At 36.7% G+C, this 17,374-nt stretch overlaps 1 protein-coding gene across 2 annotated transcripts in view; it reads right to left on the reverse strand.

Moving 5' to 3' along the window:
* Positions 1-16,259, reverse strand: part of NETO2 (neuropilin and tolloid like 2) — a 19,685-nt gene extending 3,426 nt beyond the window's left edge. Inside the window, exons 1-7 of one of the 2 annotated variants that reach the window (XM_014942455.1) lie at positions 16,106-16,259; positions 14,507-14,647; positions 12,393-12,641; positions 10,191-10,214; positions 9,953-10,101; positions 6,196-6,424; positions 1,257-1,370 (exon numbers count right to left, since the gene is read on the reverse strand). In XM_014942455.1, the coding sequence (XP_014797941.1) occupies positions 1,257-1,370; positions 6,196-6,424; positions 9,953-10,101; positions 10,191-10,214; positions 12,393-12,641; positions 14,507-14,546 (805 nt within the window). In that variant the 5' untranslated portion in view covers positions 14,547-14,647; positions 16,106-16,259. Of the gene's footprint in view, positions 1-1,256; positions 1,371-6,195; positions 6,425-9,952; positions 10,102-10,169; positions 10,215-12,392; positions 12,642-14,506; positions 14,648-16,105 lie in introns of both variants that reach the window. The other variant, XM_014942454.1, reaches the window with a different exon arrangement.
* Positions 16,260-17,374: the final 1,115 nt, after the last annotated feature.

Raw genomic sequence — 17,374 nt, forward strand, 5'->3', positions numbered from 1 at the left:
CCAGCCTAAATCATATGGCACTTTTGGCTAGTACTTCATATGAAAACACACAAGATGGCAGCATCAGAACAAGATGCTTTGCCATACTTGGAATTCTTATTTGAAGATTAAAATTTTCCAGTTGAATTTCTATTCTGTAAACGTACTCGTGCTAGGGGGCTAAAGGAATTTTACACAGGGACTCTGCAACATCTGCTAGTGGGGGAGAAAAGCATTTCAGACTATGTAGAAGGAAATGTAGTAGCCTAAATCTGGATGTGTGTTATGTACCCAAGTACTGCTCAAAGTAATTTTATTTCAAGATTTTCTTTAGAGAAGGTTTTGACCCTTCATGCAGGGTCAGTTTCTCTTGGAATTGGAGTACCTATTTAAATCTTTCTGGAGCTTTGTCTTCAGACCTATTTGTGCCATTCTGTTTGTCAAAAACCTCCAAGCTCAAGTTTGTTGTCTTATTGTTGTCTTTTAGCAAGAAAAATTGTTGACTTGAAGCTGGTTTTGGCCCAACTCTGAAAATTCAGTTATTGTTGAAGCACAAATGAATATATTTGTGCTTCATCAGAATAACAATTTCCTCGAATCATTAGAATTTTTCCTACAAAACTTGATATTGAAACAAGTCTTTACTGTATGTGTGATGGTTTAAATACGCCCCTGCCCCATGGTCTAGAAGCAGTTATTTACATGTGTCTGTTTTCCATAAGTGATGACTTCTTGCTTCCTAACAATTCCTCCTCCTCCCCACCCTTTCTCACACCATGTGCAGCAGCTGCATTTACTCTGAGATAGGCCGTGCTTAACAACAAATGTTTTAAAATTGTATGTCTTTGAAGATTGTTGCTTCTATTTCAGCCCTGAAAAACTCTTTCCATGCTTGAAGGCTTCTCTGTCTTTTTCCAGCCCTATGTTTTTCCTCTAATAAATGGTATTACCTGTCCCTATGATCCTTGCTTTGTTGAAAGTTTAAAAATGGATAGGATGCAACCTGGCAAATACTAAATTCTATTTCCTCTTAAGCTAACATCTTTTAAAGTAGAGAGTATATGCTGAAGAGGAAGAAATGTAATTATAAGCAGTAAGATCAATATTCAGGATGCTTTCATGTCTCCTGAGTTTAAATAAAAAAATTGGAACAGCTTCCTGAGATTAGTGGAATAGCTGTCTTCAGCATATTTCCAGGAAACAGACATTGCATTACTTCCTTGAAAGGCAAACTGACCAGCCTAGCTCATAAAGGCTATACATTGCACTATATTCACCTCTGCAGTGATTTTCATCCCAAGGGTATGCACAATTCTGAATGCCATTGCAGACTAAAGAATTATTGATGCACATGTTGCTATGGCAGAAGTAAGTGTTGCCTGAGCAGGGAGCTGCAGGAGAGAAGAGAAAGGAAACATTAGAAATTTTCAGTAATTGATGCATTGCAATAAACTAGTAAATTCCTGTTACTTTTCTTAACATGCATACTAATTCTTTATCTCTATTTCAAAAAACCTCACTTTTCCTGCACATCACTAATTATCGGATGATTTAATCTCTCTCAATGTCGTTGCTTTCAGGTGTATTATCAATGCTACAAAAAAATAATAATAATTCTTGCTCAAAATTGGTAGCGGATACAGAGTCACACAACACAGATAATGGAAGAAGGCTTTAATACTTGTCCTTAAAAAGTTAATACTTAAAAATCGCATGCTCACCATCAATTATATATTTATTCAGTCTGCTGTGCATCTGCTATGTAGATGGTATAGCTGGTTGTGAGGCAGTTCCTGAACATCTGCATTTTAGAGCCCATTAATATTTTAAGGCAAATCAGATTTGAGCTTGTGGAAGACTGCTTCAGTAATTGCAAGAGATTTCAGTAACTGAAGGCACCTAAGTCATTCCTGCTTGTGAATCAAAGCTCTTGGATCCTCCTATTAGAGCTAATGCAGGGATTAGGTCAGAGTACAGTTTAGCTTTTTTTCTATCTGTCTATATATATATAGTTAGTAATTTGAATAAATAAATTAACTAGAAAGTTGCCCTAAAGAATTTATGTTTCCATGAACGTTTGCTATAGCTCCTTTGCGTTAGAAAAATATATTAAAAAACAGTAATAGTTCTCTTCAGGTTGTTGTATAATATGCATGAAGAATTCTTTATGAATTCAGGGCACTGGACAAGAAATTGATATTCCCTTTCTCTGTCTCAGTAATGTATTTTTATGATAGAAATATCTATTATTAGTGGAGTCGGTTATATATTAAACGCAAAGATGTGAGATAGACATATTCTTCTATTTGGTTACATAGAAAGAATTTATTCTTGAGCAGTCTGGATTCTCTAAAACATAATGTGAAACACAAAGGGTACAGCAGAGGAGGGTGACTAGTCCGGAATACAGTGTGTTTCTCACTTACTCCTGCTGTTAGACTTCAGAGTCTCAGTGACAAAAAGAGGAATCTTAAGAGATTTTCTTAAGAGAAATGAAAATTCAAACCTTTAATTCTGAATTTGCATTCCCTAAATCTAACATGCGTTGTTTTCCCATTTCTTACTCCACTGAATTTTGGTAACCTATGCTCGTTGGTTTTAAGCTTTTGTATTAGCTTCCTGTTACTGCTTAACTCCTGTCAACCTGGCAAGAAGTTTCATGTAGGAAGTTTCATGTAGGAAGTTTCATGTAGGAAGTTTGTACTTTAATTGTAGTGCGAGTGCTATAGTACTTTAACATAATACAGAATGTATGTAGAGTGTATTTTGGAATAATTTATCTATGCAATTTCAGTGTTTAAAAAAGTATAGTAACTATCCCATGAAATTCTCTACTCAGCTGAGCGAGGAAGATTAATTGTTTAGAAAGTAGATTTAGTCTGAAGAATACTTCTTTAAAATATGATAAATGCTTAGGAAGGTATAGATCGTATCCTTATATCAGTTATGAATGAAATGTCATGTTAGGTGCAAGCAGGGTCAGATGGCCTGGTAGGAATACAAATACAGTGATTGTGCAGGGATGGGGCTTGGAAAAACAAAGCCTGGATGTGGTGAGGGATGTGAAAAGCAACAAAAAGTGTATCAGCAACAAAAGGAAGGCCAAGGAAAATATGGGCCTAGTACTAAATAAGACAGACAGGAGCTTCCCTCGATGCCTGGGAAGGTGATAGAACAAATAATCCTGGAAACCATTTTCAAACATATTAGAGATAAGAAGGTAATTGGGAGTAGTCAGCATGAATTTATGATGAGGAAATCTTGCTTGACCAACCTGATTGCCTTCTATGAGGAAATTACTAGCTTGGATGAAGAGAGAGTGGTGGATGTTGTACATCCAGACTTTAGCAAGGCTTTCAAAACTGTATCTCATAATATCCCTATAGAGAAACTGATGAAGGACAGGCTACAAGGGAGAACAGTGAACTGAAAACTGACTGAACTGCCAGGCTTAAAGTGTTGTGATCAGAGGCACAAAGTGATGTACCCCAGGGGTTAATAGTAAAGCCAACACTGTTTAACCTTTTCATTAATGACCTGGATGTTGGGACAGACTGCACCCTCAGCACGTTTGTAGATGATACAAAACCAGGAGAGTGGCTGATAGACCAAACAGTTGTGCTGCCATTTGAGACAGGCTGGAGAAATAGGTTGACGGGAACCTCACAAGTTTCAACAAAGGGAAGCACAAAGTCCTGCGGTTGCAGAGGAATAACTCCACATATGTGTAGAGGCTGAGGGTCAGGATTTATGAAACTTGTGTCCATGGTGGTTGTCATGGATCCATGCATATCTGCTGGTGTTTCAATATTCATCTGTATGGAACTGTAGTTGTTACAGAGGCACAGATGAATTATGATGTAGGACACATTCTCTTTCTTATTTCCCTCAACAGGGGAATTTTTTCAAGTTTCTGTAGTTTTGGACGATGCGTTCTGCTGCTGCTTCTCTATCCTCCAGCCTAGTCTCCATTTTACATTTCTGTGTAGTCTCTTTAACATTTTTTTGGGGATGGCTTTTGTTCACAAGTTCATAAAGACAGGACAATGGACTTCATTTTCCTTTTGTTGGTTATTTGGGGAGTACAAAGTCTAAAAGTCACAGTGATTGATTGGTTCCAGTCCAGGACTTCAAGGACATGGCTGGACTCTTCCCATAACAGCTGCCTAAGACTGGTGCAATGTTTGCAGTGTTCTTTTTATCTAGTATGACTCATGTATTGAATCAAGCCAGAAATCAAATACATTGATTTTTAACATTGCTGTCAGCTGAATTACTTAGTCAAATCTGCAAGCAGCACTAGGTGTGTGTTAGGTGACTGCCATGCACAATTAGTTCATTTATGTAAATCTCTTCAGAAATATTGATTGTTTTCATGGTTGGCTTCATATAATTACAAATCATTAGTAAGGGAGAAGCGAAAAATAGCTTAACGATCTCAAATAAGATAAGCACAGATTCACTTTTTTCAGTTAGAAAAATTGCTTATCACTAGATTATTTAAAAATACCTTAAACGTTTTCCAGATAAATACTTTTGAATTACCTTATCCACGAAAGACAGTATCTCAAGTTAGAAGACAAATAAGAACAACCACATACCTTTGTGTATTTTCTTCTGCCAATGACTTTTGAGTTGCTTTAAAATTGGAAACTTGGAAAGTTATCTAGCTTTAGCAGTAGTTACTGCTTCAATCTCTTGCACTCAAAAAAAGCCCCCACAACTCCCCCAAACCCAGACTCAACAAAAAAAAAACCCCAAACAGCAGAACACTTCACTATTTATATTATAAGTGGGTAATTTCCCTGGCAAAGTTCATAGCACTTTCTAGATTGAAAGCTGGAATGACTTGCACTATCACTAATATTAATAACAGTACTGAAATAAAAGCTACTGGAAAAGCAGTTACAAATTTTGCAAGCAAGTTGTGCTTAAAATTGCTATTTACTGAAATTCATAATATCTAAAGGTTTTTAAATGATCATCGTAGGTTAAACAATAGACTAGTTTAAAACATGCAAGTGTTTCTTACTACTATGTAAGCAAAGTAAGTGGTAAGCTATTTCTTTTGTCTCTGTTACTTTAGAAAGATTGTTTTACCAAAAGTAACTTTTCTCCTTAAACTTCACTGGTTTATGGAATAGAATGTAAAATATACTTGTTACCTGTAACCTGAACTTTTTTGCAAGGTGATGACCAGGACTAGACCTTTCAGGACTGGCTATTGGTCTGTTAGTTCTGTCAAAAAAGTTATTTTTATGACCGCAAATCTGTACTATTTTTTCTTCAAGCAGAACTTTTTGAAAACCTCTAGTACAAGGATAGGTCTGATTTCCTGAAGTGGCAGATGTATCTTATTCAGCTTCCCCCATGTATCTGCTCTGCAGTTCTAAATTTAGTCTACTTCTGTGCTGAAGATGCCATTTATTTTCAGGTTCTGCAATGTGGACAATGTTGTCCTTCGTAAATAGCTGAGGCAACAAAATTAAGTTCAGCGAGAAATCTCACAAAAAGTATGCTTTCAAGAAACACCTGAATTTACAATGAGAATAAAGACTATCTCTAACCCGGGCTATGGAATCCAAGCCTAGAAATCCAGATTGCCTTTATAGTTCTGCCTTCTTAAATAAATTTGAATTTAACTGCTTATCCACAGTTGTGCAGCACAACTGGGCTTTGCTAAGGGAGTGTGTATGGGATCTTTTATAGTCACACATGGCTGAGAAGGAGGTGTAGCTGGAGTGGGTATAGTTCCATATCCAAAATTGAAGGTGGGGCTGTGGATAGGAAGAAGATCCAGACTGCAGGGTCACGTGTGATTTCCAGTCTTCTGAGCATCCAGTGGGGGCTTGAGAAGAGCTTGTTCTGGTGTCTGGCAGGGAACTGGAAGATGGGGGCTAGTGGGAGAGCACACTTCAGTCCTATTGCTGTCTTTTTAAGTAAGTCTGTGCTCATTTGTAGAATTCTCTGTGAGAAGGACACAGCCTATGGCTGTATTATTACTGAATTCAAATATAAAATAAACCTTTTAAGAATGGCGGAAATCTATCTTCAGAAATCATGCCTATAACTCTAGTAAAGCGAGTATTTAATGTACCTGCTAGTACGTGAAGGAAAGAAAAACATTTTTTTGTCTGTTCTTATTGCTGATGCTTTTCCTAAAACACCTGGAAGTACCCTAACACCAGGAGAACAGGCTCTTTAAAATCTACTTACGATCCACAAATGAAGTGAAGAGCATTCTGAATCGGCTTAGTCTGCTGCCTTCATCTGCCCACATCCGCACCACACCCGTCCCCGTCTGCAGTGTGACATCGTTTGCTACCGTGCTGCAAAACTTTGCCTTCAGGTTTTCAATAGAACTGCTTCCATCGTACACAGCAACAAAGTTTCTTTTGCATTCATTTGAATGTTCCATTTGATAGTCGAGAAATCGCAAATAGATCTGTTGGAAAAGAGAAAATCATGTCTCTAGGAAAAGTAACACAGAGAAGACAGTTTTCTTAGCAAATCCTGAAAAAGATGGTTTTGTCATCTTACACAGATGTGCAACTCCCAATTCATAACACTTTTAAACTTACACTTTCTCTTTGAATGTCAATGTGGTGCATTACTTCAAATTTGCTTGAAGTATCTGTTTCACTTCTCCTCCCTCCCCAAAACAATCTTTACCTAATAATTTACTCTGATATATTTACGGTCACCTTGGAAAACAGAAGTAAAACCAAACACGCTTGCTGAAGAAAGCCCTAAGCAGCTTTGCTGAATGATGCAGTCTATCATTCTAGAGGAGATACAAGAAACACATAAATATGATGAAAGAATTTTAATGGTATTTTGACTGTTCTCTTTTCTTTCTTTTAAATTCATGCAAACAATCTTAAAATATAAGGGAAGGAGTCTAGTCAGAAAAGCTCTGAAGTAAAATAAGGAAATTAAAATTTGTTGTTTCAGAATGAAAGCTAATTACTGAGCTGTGTTTTGGAAGACATAAACCATGAAGTCAGGAGTCATTTGAATAAAATGGAAACAGGAGAAAAGTAAGCTGGCTATCTAACTTTTAGAGTTCAAAAATATTGCTCTAAAAGGAGAAGTCTAATCCAAGAGCAGGCAGCGTATGTGGTAGAACATATGCAGTAAGGAAATTACAAGACCAAAATGGCATTCGAAGAGTATGCAAATAATTTATTTTGCTGGAGCAGGAAACTTGTGCAAGATGGTAATTCAATTAGAATTACATGAAAAGATCATAGGGCTTTTTAATCTCTTGAATGGTTTTATTGGAATTCTCAAAATTCTCATGAAAGTTGATGAGATATGTAACTAAATCACCAAAGTATGCTGCAAAGTTAATATTTAAACTTTAACAATTCCTCAGATAACCATTATTTTGACAGAGAACAAATCTCCATGTGGAGGCTGAGGTATCCTCAATGGGAGAAGAGGTGCTTCTTCTCTGTCCATGAGGTCTTCAGTATGTTCCTCAAAAAAACTTTGGTCTAGACCATATGCCTTTTGAGTACAGTTTACAGTTACCTCTCTGGCTTATACTATGGGTGCTAAAGACCTTTCATACCGTGCGGATTTTCTTGCATCTGCCTAATGAGAAGCATCTCAAACTCTTGTTTAGTCTGTGAAGTGGGGAAGACAGAGTAGGTGAGTACAACGCTTACTACTGCTTAGTACCTATTTTTTTGCCCTTTTCCCATATCTCATTTTTAACCTCAGCTAGTACCAAAACCTTTTAAAACTGAATTTTAAAGAATTCACTAAAACAGAACCAACTACCTTTATGGGTGGGGAAAAAAAGATATGCCCCATGCACACTTAACAGGCTCTATTGAACACACAGTAAAAGACGTGATGCTGGTACACCCCGGCTCTTCCTTTCTAGTGTTTTCCAGAGGCAGGCTCCAGCCCTGTCTCCTCTTGAACATTCTGTGAAAAGGTGCAGCCTGTGCCTTATCTCATGCTGCATCTCACCGTTTTGGTATTTTCAGTATATATGCTTTTCCTTTTTTTTTTTCCCTGCTGTCTTTATTAGATTTACTGCCAGAAATTCTCAGCTACACTGTCTTCCATTGATGTCTTATCTCACAAACACGGCTGTGAGCTGTAAGTGCTAGTATTTGGGCTGAAAGATGGTATTTTCATTTAATGATTGACTTTATATGTCTGCTGCGAAATTATGATGGAAGCTAAAAATAAATTAGCACACTTCTAGTAGAGCTATTCTGTGTATGAAAACAAAGGAATAATCCCATCAAAAGAGCTCAGCTCTGCAAAAGCTCCTTCTGATTAGTGCGTTAGGCAAGTAAATATAAAGGGTCTTCACTCTTAGATTATATTGACTATTCTAATAATTTTCTGAAATCTGGAGATAATTTATTAAATATCTGTTATGCAGATTTTGAACATCCTTTATTGCTACAGTTGTGTCAGTTTTAAAAATTCATTTTTATTACAAAATCAAATTGAAGAAATTAAAAATGCTTATTTTTCTCAAGAGACTGCACCACATCAGATTGAATGGATTTTATCATCATAATTCTGCCAGAATTGAAGCTTGAGAAACCACTGTAAGAATACTAAGAATTATTTCTCTCTAATGTTTTAACTCAATAATTTAGAATGATGATCTAATCTCAGGACTGACCCAACTATAACTCTGCCTTCTGGAAACATACAATAATTTATTAAAATACTTAAGCATAAGACCTGGTGCACTCAAGTGGCAATATATAGAGAAAATGCTTTTATTATGGTTTCTGGAAGAACTGCTACTATTACTTAGACTAGTATAGGGCTCTTGGGAGTTGAGTCACTTCCTCAAAGGCTCAAATATATTAATGGAGTTGTAGTTTCTTTCTTGTCTTGTCCTCTTATTACAATCTTTTAGGTTGCCGTTTTAGAACTAATTTGGAAGTTGGTGAGCTGGTTAGTTAACTATTAGGAGTGTGTAACACAGTAGGTTTGTCTTCTTGGCAGCTATGGCTTAAAAATATTTTTTTAATTTTTATGTACATGCAAGCACTGGTATGGCTTTAATACAGAAGCAAAATTACAGATGTGTATGCTATATGGAAGAAAAAAATATGTGCTCTGCAGTGCAAGTCACAAGAAATTAACAAGTGTATGATTCTGAAACATATAGCTGTTGGGTTTTTTAACACGCTATTGCTATTGTATTTTGGAATTATGAATAAGATAACTCAAGTTGGTTTTCATCAGCATAAGATAGTGCTGTTTTCATAACCAGTCTCTAGTTCTGTAGGCACAATCATAAATCTCAGGTACCTAGGTAATTAATGCTGATTTTTGGCTCAAGCATAATATGGCCCTTTAGAGCTTGGGCAGAAAAGCTCTACCAAGGTGATGACCAGCTCTAGCAAATTTTATTGTGGTGCTTTAAGAGCATGTGATCCTACAGCTAAGTCAGAAGAGAAAGAGTGATAATTCCTCAGCAGTTTCCAGGTAAAGCCTTTCATTTTAGTTCAGACTGCTGATGAAAGTGGGTTTTAAGGTGCTGGATTGTGAATTAAGACTGTGGAGGAGCAGGTACGTGCTCTGCTGACTTTGAACAGAACCAAATTCTCCAACAGAACCAGTGGAGGCAAAATTTTAAACCGTGGCAGTAAGATTTACTGGAATTTATCATAGTTGTTAGCCAGCATTTTTGCCTGTGGTCTTCCAATGAAACCAGAGTCTAAGTCAAATGCCCTTGAAAATCGTTGCTTAAACAGTTTTCACAGTTATTTTGTATTTTAAGTTTCAAATAATAGGAAGACAACACTGTGGACTTGCTGTATAAGTTTAATTTCAGAAACAATTCTCTATCTGGATTTCCTAAACCACCAATACATAATTCATTTCAGTGAAAGTGAGACATTATGCAAATCACTGCTAGTGACTATTACCTGTTACTAATGACTTGGAAACCCATTATATGCTGAATGATATGAATGAAACCGACCTTAGCATTTGGAGTAGCTTTAATTGTCCATATGCAGTCAACTGCTTGTCCCGGTTTTGTTTTTCCTTCTTGTTCTACTTGACTGGAACGTACTATTCCATCGGCTCCCGAGAGCTCAAATTGGCAGTCTAGGGAGAACATATATTTTTCTGTCAAATGCAATATGATATTAATTTTAAAATCCATGTATAAAGAAATTGTTACTGTAATACTAGACCTGGGATGGGATTTAAAATACCTCCTAGGTAAGTGAAGTCAGGATCTGTAATAGAAAAAAGTCATGAATCACAAGGCTATCAATGCTCGACAATCACTTCAAGGTTTCATATAATCTGATGATTATGTCCATTCTTTATTATGTGACAATAAAAATTGCAAGAAAGTTTTGGAGGGTACAGAGACAATTTTTTTTAGATGATAACATTATTTCACAAAGATTGACCTTATCTGAATAAGGTAATTCTATACTGACAGCTCAGATTTCCAGCATAACACCAAAAATTACTATTCGCTATTTTGTTCCTACATTATGTTCTGAATTTAACTATCCCGATTTTCACTGAAATTACTGGAGCTCCCCAAGAGTACAGGGGATCTTTCTGTCGGCATCGTTTTTATCAGATCGCTCTCTTTCTGGTTCTGACCAGTTTAGTAGGATGTATCAACACTTTGAAATTGCTAACTGCTATTAATGAAGAATATAAAGAAGGACAGTTCGATACTTAAGATACTTTTTTCCTTGGGTGCCCATGCCTCTTCTATTAGGCCAGGTAGCACAGTTCTAGACATTGTTTATGAGGGCATAATTTCACCGTGATTGCTCTTCTCTCTTCTAAATGTGACGTGTAGGTAGTGTATATATCCGTATATATCCATAGTGTATACTGAAGTAGTATACTATATGCATGCTACTAGCAAGTTAAGAATGTATTTTCTCATAATGGTTAACTGATGGTGCTTGACTTTATGGGGACCAGGCCTTGGCTAAAAATGAGTCTATAGTGGGCTGGGATGTCCAAGGCTTACACTTCCCCTAAAACGACTCAGTCCTGAGTTTAAGACTCAGTACAGTTGGGAAAATGCCTTCTTTGCCCTCCTTTGTTTTAGTTACCTATAGTTAAATCTATGATCACTATATGCAAAATTCTGCAAGAGATTTTCAGCTTTCTTTGTGGACAGATTTTTTTTAATGAAGTGGGGGTGTGTGTGCATGTCCCCTTCCATTTTCACAATCCTAAAATATTTTAACACACTCTTATGTAAACGTAGGGGAAAGAAAAGGAAAAAAAATATCAGTCCTTCAGTTGCTGCAATCTATTGTGAAAATAATATACAGTTTAAATGTATATTTAAAGTTCCAACCTGAAACTAGGCTAAGTTAGTATTGAGAGTGATGTTAATGAAAGGGCTTTGGAAATGGACTTAGCAAAATGCGTAAGTATTTTCCCTATGAAAACATTTTAGCACGTTATTCCCAGTGGACTGGGCACCGTGTTTATCTGAAAATTTTCTAAGTCTAAATCTCTAGCAAGGTAATGTTCTATAAGCAGTAATATATAATCATGTGTAGTGTTTTTATGTGCTTTAGGGGTAAAGATGACATTAAAAAGTTATGCCTGCGTATACATTTATAGTAGTAGTAGTGCTGACATTTGTATGCTGTCTTTTGTCCCGAAGGACAATAAAATGCTGATAAGCACATGTTTAGTATCTATGAAATACAGCAGTCAAGCATTGCACAAGGACGTCAGGTCAAATTTTCTTGTCAAAAGAATGCCCTGCCATTTTTAAGTGGCCCCACAGAGCAGATGTACTTTTTGTTTGTCTAAAGGCACTGTCAGCAGATTATCCTCTGCTTCATACCCTGGGAAGTGCGCTGTACTTGGAGCAAAGCACAATTCTGTTGTCTGAGCCTGTGCTTTGAGGGACTCTAGTTATACTGAGAGCTGATGCTTGGACTGTATAGATATTTCCTCTGGCTTTTTGAAATAGAGATTTAAAATGTTTTGCATCTGGCTGGAAGTGCTATTGTAGATTTACTTCAGGTGTTTTTGTCAGTGTCTTAATTCCTAGAAGATAGGCTGTTGAAAACGCCAGCTATTTGTCTACAGAAATGCCCTTTCCATTACTGCCACTGGTGAAACTGGTACAAGTTAGAGGAGCAAGGAGGGCAGCTGCTGAAGCCTTCAGCGTGAACAAGATCAACAGGCTTCTTCATTAGCAAACTATAGACCTGTAATTCCCTTCACTCAATTTTCCAAAGTGGTTTTAGTCAAGTGCGCTGTAGGATTAGCAAGACTGAGAGTGTAACTAGCACACTGTCATCTTGCCTTCATAAGCAGTTAGGAAATAGAGCTCCAGACTGCCACCATAAATACATCCACAGAGTTCAATGGGAGCAGACAGTCATTAACTCAGTCAGAATTTTAGGCATCTTTACCTGGTATAAATGAGTACTTTGCTTGAAATCCCTTTCCTTCCAGCTCCTCGTCAGAAGTAAACTTGATCCACATGAATCTCCCTGTTGATCTAATTAGCGCAGGACTTTTGAGACCACAGTAACGATTAATGAGAGGGGAGAAACCAAAAGGTCCATCTCGAACCTCCAGATGATCAAACCGACATTCAAATGAGGGTTCTATGTAATAAGGTTCATCAAAGGTCAGCTCAATTCTCTGTCGTGGAGCAGCTAGACATAAAAAATTGAGCAAAAGAGTAAATGAAGATCTATATAAAAAACACACAAAGACATAAAATAATGAAAAGACAGGCCTTCAAACCAGCAAGATATAAAAGAGACTGGAAACTTCTCAAAATACATCCGGCAGTCTGCTACAAAAACTCAGACACACTGTAATTAAAATTTAAAAAATGATTGTATAGAAGGTACTTCTTCATGGAATTCTTTTGCTTGCTGATCTTTATTGTTGAATGTTCAAAAATGACATAAATTTAATGCAGCATGTGTAACATTAACATATATGCAAAGGTATTAAAAAAAGTTTTACTAGTAATATATATATTAAAACCGATGTGCTGTGAAAGCAGTGTACATAAAAAAGGACAAAACATTGAGGGATGCAGAAAAGAATGTAAAAGAAAAAGACATGAAGAACTACTCCCAAATTTGCAGATCCTTCGGCAGGAGACATCTTTTATTAAAATATTCAGAGAAGTGTAAATGCTTCCTATATATTATGAATATGCAGGTGAGTGCAGATGTTGGTACGTCTGAACCAGTGACAGCCTCACATCAGGATTTGGATCAGACCCCTAAATCCTGAGGAGATGCAGCTATGGCTACTTTGTGACTGGACTTTCAAAGCTGTAGTTTGGGACCCTGACTTTATATTGTAGGAAGAGCTTTAGTGTTTCTTGTTCTTGTCATCTACTGAGCTACATGAACTTGCAGATACTAACTGGTATCTGGAATGACAGTGTTAAAGAATTTCATACTGTCTGCTTCTTCTGAATGCAAACCCGATTTACTTATATGTCTTTAATGCTCTGTTTAGAAGTTACGCCTCACCTTATACGTGAGTTAAAAACATTCATAGCTGTTTGCACATATTGGCAGTGGTCTGCAGAAAGGACCACATCTTAGCTAGGAATTGTGGAGGGCCTTTGTCTCACTCAGGTACTCATAATGTTTCTGTATAAGGATGGTGAAAACAGAGGCGTGGAAAATGATTCTGCATCCCAGAAACTGCCTTGTGGAAGGGAGATCCAGCAATGGATGTGGTGTGTCTGAACTCAGAAGCTGGCCAGGTTATCTGCTCTGCAACGCCTTCACTGGCAGGGACGATGCAGAACTTCAGACGAACCAGTACTGTACAAATATAAACTCACTGAAACATATTACTTGAAATATTTCAATTAATTGATAGGAATCTGATGATTAAGCTGACTGGCGTCTTGAGCTGACTTCAGTGAGTTGAAGGAAAAAATAATTAGTGTGTCCCAAGTCTTGCAGCCGTTATCCAAGATATTCTCATTGGAATGTGGCTTTATTCCGGTTAATGAAATTTTTTTGTGCTCATCACATAATTTTAACAGTGACCTCAGCAGTATTAGGAAATCTCTATAGTTTTAGTACAGTGCTATAGCAGTCAGATGTGTCTTTTTTTATTAATAAAGGACAGCATAAAGATTTTCTGCTTGTGAGACTGACAGAATATAGTCTTCACCATCTTTTGCAGTTTATTATCAGCAATATTGGAAATGATATTAAGATAACAAGCCACAATTTTTATCTTAATAGTTCCATGCCTTGATAGATTACAGTAGATCCTATGCTGCTATTTCTGGCTGTGAGGGTATGTCTTATTCCGTATGGCTGATTCCTGAATGTTTGCATTTTGTATTTATTTGTTATTATTACTTCAGAGAGCAAAGTTAGCTTCTTGTTCAACCAAATGACTACAGAATTGATCATATTATTAGTATGGCTATACAAGACTTGACAGTATAGTAAAATGACACAGGTTTAACAGTTCAAGGTTATCCATTTAACAGTAAGATTATAACAAAACAAATGAGAAATACTGCATGTACCTTCTAAGATATAGATGCACTCTTGATTTGGTGGGTACATGTTAGGGTAGTTGGGTGAAGCAAAGTGTCCTCCATTACTTGTCCGTACCCAGTTGTCACACTGGGTAGGAGGAAAACGATTCACTCCAATGTTTTGCCCACCTTAGGTAGAAAAAAAAAAAAAAAGCGATCAAATAAATTTCTCCTGCAAGCATGCAAATTTGATTTTGCAAAAGTAAAACAAGAAAGTAATTTATTTTGGTTGAAAATGCTCTTATATGGCTATAAAATAGCTAGCTAGGAAAATCTTATGTTTAATTTAGTGATGTGAGATCACTAAATTAAGTAAAGAAATCACAGTTTTTGAATATCAAATATGTCCAGTAATCCTTGGGAAGTGAAGAGAGGGAGTAATTTTTTTTACCCAAGTCAGTTCAGATTTTTTGATGCTCTTCTTTCTACATCAAATAGTCACAGTGGCTGCCAATACAGCAGCATTATTTTATGGCGTATGTCTGCTCCATTCCTATGCAAATATAATCCAAAATATTTTTTTAGCTTTTACTATTTTTGGCCCTGATTCCAGAGTATACTGAACTACATGGCCCTTAGATCGAAGATCTATTTAGAACAATTTGTTGGAATACAGGATGCTTATAACAGAATGAATTATAATACGTAAATACACTAAATACAGCAATAGTATTAGAAAAATTACTAGTGATAGGTAGATTGCGTTGGTAGCTGAGGGTCTCATTTAAGATGAGGTCTTCTTCAGGGTGTACAGAGAAATATGATCCTTGACTGAGATCATGCTATACTATTCGCAGGACCTTTGTTAATTCAGATTTCTTTATTCAAGAAGAAAGGAGTGGGAAATAGTATGCCTCTGACATTCTTCTTAAGTACCTTTGATCCTTCTCCTTGGTATCAGCAGAACTGGAGAGAATAACACACGGGATATGTGCTTTCTGCTAGATTTTTCCTAAATCTCACAGGATGCTCTTATAATGTTATTTATATTTATGCAGTTTTTCTTTGCAGACCTTTGAGAGGGAGTCCATGCTGATAGAGGTCTTAGCTGCCTCCAGTACGTTACATCACCTTCCACTGGTATCTTGGCAGCTTTTTGATTTATGGGGGTGAAAACTTAGTCTCTCCTGCAGAAATTCTTCAAGGAAATTCTGTAGGTGTCAGTTCAAGGAATTCTTCTCTCCTATGTGTAGGTTAATCCCACATATGAGAAAATAAGGTTTGTGAAACTGATGCCTTCCCCACTCAGCAGGCTTCAAAAATGCTTGTGGGTGGACTATTTGAACAGCTCGTTGTCAGATACAGAAAACATGAATTTCCGTGGTGGTTTTTTTCCACCTCTAAGGTCTAAACCCACAGAATTTTAACTGAGTAAGTGAACGTCCATGCTCTTTGTGACTGGATGGCTTTATTCAGTTGGAAAAATGCAGTAAATAGGGAGGAAATGGAAAAATAATGAAATTTATATTGGTAATTCGGGAGCTATTAATACCTGAACACAAATACTGTCTTTCACTTATATTGCTTAATTAAAAATTATAAAACGGTTATGTTTTTTGAAAGAAAGTCATCAAACCAAAACGGTACCTTGTGTCTTCTGTGCAACGGCAATCCCTTCCACTACAAGGATTGTTACTAGCAACACTGATGAGAGAAATTGGACAGGAAAAACATCAGTAATTCATCAAAATTATAGACCATTTTCTGCAATCTTGATTCATGCAAATCCTAGAATCACTAACAAAAACAACTCAGAACAAACAAAAATATGTAATTAATTTACCTGCTTTCTTAAAATTTCAACTTTAGAAAACCAAAGCAGTCTAAGTGCCCTGTCGGTGGTTCTTCCATGTTCCTTAGGAAAGCTTATATGAGAATAGCAATTGACTGTTTGAGGAGACTTTAAGAATATTTTCTAGAGTATCTAGTAGTTTGCAAGCATTTTATAAAATTAAATGGTATCTATCTCCTATGTAACTTTTATATGCTGAAACTTATATGTGAAAGAAGATACCAGGCTAGATGGACATTTGATTTGACCTGGTATGGCCTTTCCCATGTTCTTAATCTATTTGTTAATAGTAAGTCAGACAGGCATGGCCTCACCACCACAGGAAAAAAAAAAAATTCAGCAGGAATTTTATTGTCATAAGAAGTTCGTTTTATTTTCCCAATTTTCTCCTCTTGTTGCTCAGGCATTTTAGTGGCATGTGCTGAAATGGCATTTTTTCTGTCTGTGATTTCCCTGACTTGCTGTTAGACTTTCAACCCTTGAGGGAGTTCCAGAGTGAACATGCACTGACTGTGAACTACAGTGATCTCGACTGAACTCATCTAGATGGTACTGTAATGTTGGCATAGATATGTTATCCTGGGGAAAGGCAAAAGGAATGAAAGTCTGCCCCAGAAAGTGTCCATCGAGTATTTGTGTTAGATTATGTATGTTTCTGCTGCCCCTTCTTCTCTCTACCCATATTAAAACAGATTGTATATCGTTACAAGACTTTCCTTAACAACTGCTTTCTCCCTTGTAAGTCGAGTTCACAACTGTGGGCGTTCTAAAACACCATATGGGTCTTGCGAACAAGTGTTATGTTCCTAGAAGCTAAGCTGATTTTTAGGGATGGATTATGAGACAGTAGGTTAAGACTTAGGTAGTTTTGCAATTGCCATCTTTGCAACAATTCTGTATTTTCATCAATATTAATATACTGAAAATATACTTCCCAGCTGACATTATCCCAATATGAAGTATCGTTAATCACTGCTGACTCACCCTAGATTGAAAATTCATCATTCAGAAGAAAGTATTTAGTACCTGTAACTGGTCTTCAACTTATGGATGTTTACTAGTCT

The sequence above is a fragment of the Calidris pugnax genome, unplaced genomic scaffold (genome assembly GCF_001431845.1).
Source record: "Calidris pugnax isolate Ruff unplaced genomic scaffold, ASM143184v1 scaffold28, whole genome shotgun sequence".
Lineage (NCBI taxonomy): Eukaryota > Metazoa > Chordata > Aves > Charadriiformes > Scolopacidae > Calidris > Calidris pugnax.